This window comes from Vitis riparia, chromosome 1 (genome assembly GCF_004353265.1).
Source record: "Vitis riparia cultivar Riparia Gloire de Montpellier isolate 1030 chromosome 1, EGFV_Vit.rip_1.0, whole genome shotgun sequence".
Lineage (NCBI taxonomy): Eukaryota > Viridiplantae > Streptophyta > Magnoliopsida > Vitales > Vitaceae > Vitis > Vitis riparia.
In genome coordinates this window covers 16,230,411-16,239,176 of record NC_048431.1, presented here as the reverse complement: position 1 = coordinate 16,239,176, position 8,766 = coordinate 16,230,411, and the positions used below count along the sequence as shown (strand labels likewise).

Below are 8,766 nucleotides of genomic sequence, written 5' to 3'. Positions count from 1 at the left end.
TGATTTGAAATAGCGAATGTTAGGACTCGATGCTAAAGTAGGAGCTTGGTTGGTCGAAACCACTAGATTGTCTCTCTTGTTTTTTGAGTGTGTATATATGTATTTATCAATTTTAATTATCTTACTATGTCTTTCATATAGTATTTAAATACAAAAACTAGAAATTTATAAGTAAAATTATTAGTATTTTTAAATAAAAAATTATTCCAAACTAAATCTATTATAATTTTAATTGTAATGTGTTTTTAAATTCACACAAAATATATTATACACATTATTTTTTAAAATAAAAAAGTTGAATATGTATATTATTTCTTATTTATCATTTTTAGAGTTTTTTTCCAATATTTCTATGAATTTTGATTAATTTTTATCTTATTGATATTTTATGTCAAAATATTCGTCGATATTTTTCAATATATTTGTAAGGTGACGTTATTGATATATTTTTCAAAACCAATTGTACATACAAATTTTGTAAAAGTCTTGCAAAATTAGCAAAACTATAGAAAAATAATGTAAACAAGAAATTTTATTAAAATTTATAATTGTGAGGATACAATCTTTGTGGTAATATTATTTTACAAAAAAAAATATTTCCCTCTAATTCTTTCACTTTGACCACAATTTGAAAGACTGTGATGAAAACTTTCTTGATTTTAGAGATCAATCGAGAGCTACAAGTGACTTGTTCCCATATAAACTAGTTGAAAGGCAAAGATCACATGTGTAGCACTTTTGTTGTTTATCGAACTTGTATGGGAATTTTGTGAAGCCTTTTTCTTTGTTTGTAAAGTCTCTTTTCCCATATAAAGTTGTTTTACAGATCTTAAAGAAGTCTCCTTCATGGAAGAAAGTAACCGTTATTTATAGGTGAAATTAGGGAATTAGATTTTGAATCCCTTATACTTGATTTGCTTAATTCAAAGAATTTTGTTCTTTGATTTTTAGCAACTCGTCTCCTTCATTAAGAAAAAACACCAATAACAATATATATATATATATATATATATATTATCATTCTCTTTTAGCTTCAATTGAAAATTTTGATTTTTATTTGTAAGAATAAATTTTATTGTGTGTCACCTTTTAAAAATATGCCACTTGTCAAATATATGTATGACTCATCACTTATTGAGTCCAAATTTTGTTGATTTGAGAAGTCACGATGTTGAAGATCAATTTAATAATAATTTAATTTACTAAAAAATTTGATTTCTACACCAATATTTTTATTCTTGGTTTCACTTGAAATAATTGCTCCAAATAATTTTTAAAAAATTCTTTTTGATCATTTAGGCATCACATTGACAACATTTTTTTTTTAATCATTTATATTAAAATCTTAATTTTAAGATGTAGTTTTAAATATATATATATCAAAATAATGATTTCAAGTGGCGGTTTTAAAATTTATATTCGTATTAATTTAAATAAATTTTAATTTATCCAAAAATCATGATTGGTAGATGTAGTTTCTTTCTTAATTTCTGCATAAACATATTTTTTCAAATATGTTTTCAATTTGATCTTTTAAAAAATATTAAAAGAAAGAATTATTTGATGTTGTCTGAAAAAAAAAAAAAGCTTTATATAATTTTTGACCAAACGGGCGAATTTGACTCAGTAGCCTTGCTTTATAGAATGATGAGTCCTGTCACAATATAGGAAGTGAGGCTCCACTCCACTATTATAGTATATAACAAGTAACATGAATATGGTGGGGTTGTTGTGGGCGCCATGGCCCTTTGCAAAGAATTCGCAACGGCTAAATTCCAACGTCTCTCTCCCTCCTTTTCTCACTGAACTACAGTTGATATGATCACGGCAGTCCTCCATGGCCATTACTATCTCCTCTCTGCTTTTCCTTTTTATGGTTTTGTTTTGTTTTGTGGGCTCAATTTTGTTTTTACTGGTTCTCTCCTTCTCTCTTATCAAAAAAACCGGTTTCATAGTAGTGGATTCTAATAATAGGGCATGAGCTAAACAAGTGGTTGAGGATGTGCAAAGAAATAGTTGGTGTTTCTCTCCTCCATAATCCCAATTTTAGGGTCTGGGAGAAGCCTTTTCAGAGATATCTTTGAGATGGCCTCTTTTGCAGTCAATTTCATATGTTTCCCAAACAATTAATTCCATTGCATACCTCCTAATATGGCGTCTTCGCAAGTGGAAATCGCTTCGTCTTCACCATTTGGCTGTGTTCTCAGAGATCACAATCGTCGGGAACCCCCCTGCAGAGACAGCAATGCCCAAGCTGCTTTCCACAACAACCTCAAAGTATTCGTTAGGGATCACGCCCGCCCCAGCATTTCGATCATCCCCTCCGACGAAAATTCTCATCCTCCTCCTGCTGCCTTCTATTGTTGGATTCCCCAACAACAGGGGATTCGTCACCGTCGCCGTAGCCTCTCTTTCCGCACCAACAGGGAGGAAAAATCAAAGGACATGAGCGGGAGGGAGTCGGAAATTATGGATCAATGGGTCACTCGGCAAGCCCAAGAAACGGTATCCACCACTGAGAGACATACCCACGAGGCCCAGCTCCTGTCTCCATCCCAATTTCCGCCAGACCATTCCCCCTCTCAATCCAGTAATTCCCCCGATGTCCCCAATCTTGGAGCTTCTTCCCTGGTTCAAATGTGGGAGGCAAGGGTCAGTCGCTCCGATAGTTTGAATTCCTTGGCTGTTAGCAGGACCAACTCTGGCTTTAGCTACACTGAAATTGCTGAAGAACCTTCCTCAAGGCCCTCCGAAGTTTGTGAACCCGCTGGTGAAAGATATGATACTCACACAAATAACGGCGATTCATATCCAGATTGGGATTCTGAGAGAACAGCCCCCAGCGACCAACCTTTATCATCACAGGGTCAGGATTCTGATGCTGGAGAAAATGAGAGGGTTAGAGTTGCAGATATCATTAGGAGGTTGACATCCGGCAAACATCGAGCCCAGAATTCCTTAATGTGTTGCAGCGACGACAATGACCACGAGCAGCCAGTTGTGACTTCTCCCCGGCTAAGGGGGAGACAAGCATATATCAATTTGCTTACGCAAATGGAGCACGACAGGCAGAGGGAGCTTGGCCGCGTGGCGGACTGTCAAGCAGTTTCAAGGTTCCCGCATCGAGGTCGCATTCAGGTAAAGCTTTTTGCATTCAAACCATTCATTTACGCAAAAATTTAACCACAATCTTACCAAAGAAACTTTGTCTTAATATGTTTATTTCTTCGATTTGAAGATACATATTTATTATGTTGTGTTGTGCTTTATAAACAGTCAATGCTTAGGCTTAGATTCCTACACCAGGGAATGACAGTACATGATCAACTGCGGCCAATGTCAAGAGGATCTGAATTGGGCCCGTCACAAGGATCTGGCATCATGCTTCTCAGGTAAAATTCTTTTCTGTTTTCACATATGCATTGACTTAATCTGTCTTAGGATGATCAGGAAATTGTTTATTCAATTTGATCATCATCCTTCCTTGATGCAATACATTTGCAAAGTGATTCAGCTACTTTGAATTATCCTTGATTGTTGAACCTGTTATTCCCTATGAAAAGATAAAAATAATGCATTCTATGCTTTGAGGGTTCGGAATATTTTTCTGTGGTATGCAAAACTAGAAACAAAAGGCATTACACCATGGAGGAGACTTACTACAATCACTCAATAGAATGTGATAAGATGCTAGTTTCAACGCATGAGGGTTTAGGCTGTTTCTTTATTCAACGTAAAGAAATTAATGAAATATGATGTCCTGTGCAATTTTAACCAACTGTTGTTTAGCGGACATTGGTAAGGAGGAGAGCATTAAAAAATTATATGAGCACTTATAAGAATTCTTAAATACATTTACCTTGATGTAATCTCCCCTATTGAAGAAGAATCAAAATGGTAAATAGATTTATCTTATTAAATTCTGGATCTTGGGATTTTCATTGTAGATTGACAGCATATGAGTTTTACAATATCACTGCTTATCCAAAATGCTCTATATTATATTAATTGCTGTAGAGTGGGGGAATTGTTAATTGCTCTCCATTAGGTTGTAAGTGGCCTAACAGCTACAACTAAAATTCATATGAAGATGAACCTTGAATATTCACCAGCCCTTCCAGTTGATAAGTCTTAGTTTGAATTGAGGGGTGATTACTTATTCAGACCTTTGGCCTTGTTGAAGCCAATGAGATATTCTCTCAAAATTAGTTGAACCGCAATGGAATCTAGATAAAATTCAGTGACAAATATAGTACAGGAGTTAGGCATAATGGTGGGATAGCCTTGAGTTACATGGCTAACTCAAGAAAGCTAGTGAGGAGATTCTATACATCCAATAAGTTCTCAAACTTATATGAAAATGAATTTTAAAGAGTCGTCAGGACTTGCAGAGCCACTGAAATAATGTAGAGAAGCCTTACTAAATGGAATAGTTACTGGGATTTTTGGAAAACTTTAACCTTCTTGAAGCCCTTATTCAACATATGCTCTTGATGTTTTATTAGTAGGATTACAATCTAATTTTTTCGTTAACATGGAACCTAAACTAAATTCAGGGAGAGATTTAGCACAGGAGTTGAGCATGGTAGTGTGACAGCCCAAAGTTGTGTTCCAAATTCAAGAAGCCCTCCAAATAACACCCTGGCTTTTGAAAATTCTCCTACTTCCAATCAGATCAGTGAAGACATTCATCGTCAGGAAGTCAGTACTAGTGAGCCACAGAGTACAACCTCAGCAGAGCAGTTGATGTCATATGCAACAGAATATGTTCAGGAAGATGCTGGTCCAAGTTCAGATACATGGCAAGGGCCAAGCTTTGAGGTTGGCAGTCTTGACTCACAAGAGCAAGAAACTGCCGATAGAATGACAACCTTGAATAATTGGGATATGAATATTAATGCAGAAGAAGAAGAGGTTGGAGAACTGAATTTATTTGGAACCCATTATGACTGGTTTAGTGAAATTTCTCGCCCACGGAGATATTGGGAAGATCTCAGGCAAGCATGGTACCAGGAGATGCTTGAAAGTAACTCGGACAATGAGGAGATACGACAACTCCTTGAAAGGTATGCCAAGTTCTGTTTTTATCTCTTAATTTCTTCCATGTTTCTTTCTTCTAATATACTTTTAAGCTCATAAAAACTAGGCCATTGGTAGCTAAAAGAACAACAATGTAAATGGTGCGACAAGAAACAGAGTCTGAAAGGGCAAGAGAAATGAAATTAAACAAATGCTTTGGGACAATCAAGCAGAAGCTTTTCAACATGAAACTCTCCCATGCAAATGCACACACCCACACACAACAATAACAACATAGACATTTATGCATTAAGCGTGGCCAAGTAACTGTAGCTGGAAGCAAAGACAAAAATGTAAAAGTAGGATATAATGATCAGAACCCAGGGTATATTGACCTAAATTGGAGAAGCAAATGGATCAATGAAGATCTAAATGTGGTATGTTCAGTACCATAATGGAAGATAATATGTGGGACCATGCTAACTGTAAATTGGCTTTCTGAAGCATGTAGTTATGCTCACTGCAATTTAACATTCTAATTTCTATGTGCAGAAGAAGAGTCTCAACTTTTCTAGCAAGTGACTTCCGGGAGAGGATGGACCAATTGATGACGTCTCACTTACAGCAACAACTGCATCCAGAGGGTAGTCAAAGAGAAGTAGAGTTAGAAGAAGAAAGAAGAAGACAAGAGATTTCTGTTGTGCATCAGAGCTGCAACACAAGTGATTATTTCAATGAAGATACATCATCATTGCAGTTGCCTTCTCCATCTTTATTCAGGTCAGGGGGTCAGTTTCAAAATCAGGAAGTTAGTGATGATTCTGATCAAGTTCCTTCTTCATCTTTGCAACTACATCCATCTCTATCCCCATCTGCTTCCCCATCTGCACCTCAATTTTACTATCAGGGTAGTCCACAATCATCTTCCATTACTAGTCGTCCTTCAATTGTGAGTTCTCCTATCTACTTGCAATTAATGTTGGATAAGGTTCTTGAATGTCTGTCTGGCCAATGGAATAATGTTTCTAGACTTACAGGAAATGGATCTCATATATGATTTGAGAGGACAAATGAAGCAACTCCATCATGAGATGGCTGAGCTACGAAAATCAATAAATTGCTGCATGAATATGCAGGTAAAATTGCAACAATTCATGAAGCAGAAGGTTTCAGCTGCAAGTCATTCTGGTGAGTTGAGAAAGTTGAATGTGCTAGTTTCTTATCTCTAACTTGGCTTCCCATGGAAAATGCAAAGAAAAACGAAATATAACCAAAATTAATTGAAAACTTGTATAATTTAAATTCTTCTGTTTTCTCTATATAAAAAAGGTGCATAAAGTTGGAGAAGGATCTGACAAAGAATTTGTTAAGCTCAAACTCATTGTTTATTTTCCTTCCCTTTTTATTTCATTTCCTTTTACCTTTCTCTCATCTTCTCCCTTACACTTTTCATGATCCAAATAGAGCCTAAAAAATTGGTTACAAATAAGGAGGCTTCTTTATTGAAGTGATGAAAAAAATTATAGAAGACTCATGGAAGTTTGACCTAATATGGTTTCTTTTTTTGTTGTCTTCTTGTTTTTGTTTCCTTATTCACACATACTTGAAAACACTCAGAAGTTTTTCTACAAAAGGACAATGTAGGGGCATGTGGTATATATGCCAAGTACTGCAGGAACCACAACACACAGAAGATTGTCTGGTGCTAAAAACAATGATGATTCAATGATTTTGAACAGTATTAGAAACTCATCTTTCTGAACTTCTGAAAAGAAGTTGTCTAAACTAGTATTCTAAAATTATTTTGTCTGAAACAATCTAATCATTATAATGTTTTAGTATAGACATTGTAGGATCCAGATCATGCTCAGATTCAAGATGTTACTTTTTGAAAGGGGTTATTGTAGCCCTGATAGGGTGTCTGCTATTTAGTGTTTACTCTCATCCAACAGTAGTGTATAAGATTAAAAGATATTCATAATGATGCATAGACTGGCTCAAGATTTCTAGTAGGCAAGAAGACAACTTGTTTACTTTCTTCTGGCCAAGCAAAAAAAGCAGTAATTTTCTATGTGAAAACAATGTGTGTGTTCACTAAGACCAGTGGTGATGGAATGGTATTAATGGGGTGAGATTGGTAGGTTCATTTGCTAGTCATTTGAAGAAGAGGTGGCCATGGTGGCATCAAAAGGCAGCTGTGTGTAAGTAAGTAGTTATGGTAATAATAACTAATAAGTGGTGGGTGACTATGGTAGAGTTGTTGAAATGTACCAATTGTATTCTGGGTCTAATAGTGATGACTATGGTGAAAGAAGTAGGAGCAGAAGAAAAATATTTTGATTGCAGCAGGCTTTGGCCATGAAGATGTCATTTTCTTCTGTCCAACAGTTAATAACTCTCATGGTGCAACAACAAATACAGTTCCATTTTGTTTTTTAATCAGAGCCCAAAATGAAAATGATTGGGCTGATATGCTCCAAGTACTCGTAAAATCTCACTCTTTCTGTCTCAATGAACAACTTTCAATTTTTATCGCAGTTGGAAGGCAGGGGAAGAAATCACTCAACTCAGCACCAAGGAAAGGAAATTGCTGTCTTTGTTATGAAAAGAAAATCGACTCACTTTTATACAGGTAAGTTGCTTTTGAAGCCAAGCTTTCTTTTAAAAATTTAAATTCTCACTTCCAACTTTTAGCATGATGAGGACTCATCTTGCGATAAAACTTTTGTCATGTCTTTCAGATGTGGTCACATGTGTACCTGTCTCAAGTGCGCCCATGAATTGCAGTCGAGCACTGGGAAATGCCCAATCTGTAGAGCTTCAATTGTTGATGTTGTGCAGGCATATGCTAATGCATAGACACTAGGTTCTTGCTCCAGAGGACCGTCTTTATTAGCAAAAAGAAAAAAAAAATTGAGTTAATGACACAATCTGGAAAATGAATATATTTACTAATAGATACGGTTTATTTACTTGCTATTTGTGCTAGGTGCCGTGCCAAACATCTGTTTGTAGTAGTACATGACAAGTCATTACACATTGATCAGGTTTCTTGTCTGGAAATCTACTCTGTATATTTTGTTTGAGGGGAAAAATAATGAGATTTAACAATCCATTCCCTGTACATTGTAAGTCATTTTACACATCAAATAGGGTTGGTCTTCTCTCTGATTTTGAGGGTCTTGTGAAGATCTGATTTCGGTTTAACATTGAATGGAATAGAGAAGTCTCATAGAATGATGAATGCTTTCTTTCCAGTGCCCTCCCTATTTGGTACGAGTATAGTGAGAGTACTTTTCTTTGAACTCGCTGATTTCAGGTTAATGAATTAAACGCATTAAGGCTACATTTGGTTGACTTTACAAAGGATATTCTTTACAATTAAATATGATTTATTTGAATATTATATCTGATGAACATGATATCTTAGGCAATGTTTAGGTCGTTGGATATGATATGTGATAAGATAAAAAAAGAGGATATTATATCAATTTCTATGTTTGGTTGGTAATGGGATGGATAAATTTTTTCATCAATTATCTTATTCTATGTTATACTTGTATTTAGTTTGTAAAATGAACAAAGTATATATTATATTTAATGTTCCATATTTGTTAAAAAAAAAAAAAATTATAGTCTCCTAATATTTGATATTAAAAAAATGAAATTTCTTTTATGTTTAATGTTATTTAGAAATTGTTCTATAATTTAAAATTTAATAAATAACTATTTGTTTATTTATTGACA

The 8,766-nt window shown here is 35.0% G+C and overlaps 1 protein-coding gene across 2 annotated transcripts; it reads left to right on the top strand.

Annotated features, from left to right (window-relative positions):
* Nucleotides 1-1,746: 1,746 nt before the first annotated feature.
* Nucleotides 1,747-8,259, top strand: LOC117906208. 2 transcript variants are annotated; one of them, XM_034819218.1, is made up of 7 exons: nucleotides 1,749-3,138; nucleotides 3,277-3,392; nucleotides 4,557-5,066; nucleotides 5,572-5,968; nucleotides 6,057-6,207; nucleotides 7,558-7,651; nucleotides 7,761-8,259. In XM_034819218.1, exons 1-7 carry the CDS (start codon nucleotides 2,152-2,154, stop codon nucleotides 7,876-7,878), a joined length of 2,373 nt encoding a protein of 790 aa, XP_034675109.1. In that variant the 5' UTR covers nucleotides 1,749-2,151; the 3' UTR covers nucleotides 7,879-8,259. The 2 variants fall into 2 exon arrangements, with proteins under 2 accessions (XP_034675180.1, XP_034675109.1); XM_034819289.1 differs by lacking the exons at nucleotides 7,558-7,651; nucleotides 7,761-8,259 and having other exon boundaries at nucleotides 1,747-3,138; nucleotides 6,049-6,167.
* Nucleotides 8,260-8,766: the final 507 nt, after the last annotated feature.

Excerpts from the sequence above, each read along its gene's own strand:
- LOC117906208 (XM_034819218.1), top strand. The coding sequence starts at position 2,152 with ATGGCGTCTTCGCAAGTGGAAATCGCTTCGTCTTCACCATTTGGCTGT. Across the intron at positions 3,139-3,276 it reads CGCATCGAGGTCGCATTCAG|TCAATGCTTAGGCTTAGATT; the intron begins GTAAAGCTTTTT and ends CTTTATAAACAG. Across the intron at positions 3,393-4,556 it reads TCTGGCATCATGCTTCTCAG|GGAGAGATTTAGCACAGGAG; the intron begins GTAAAATTCTTT and ends AACTAAATTCAG.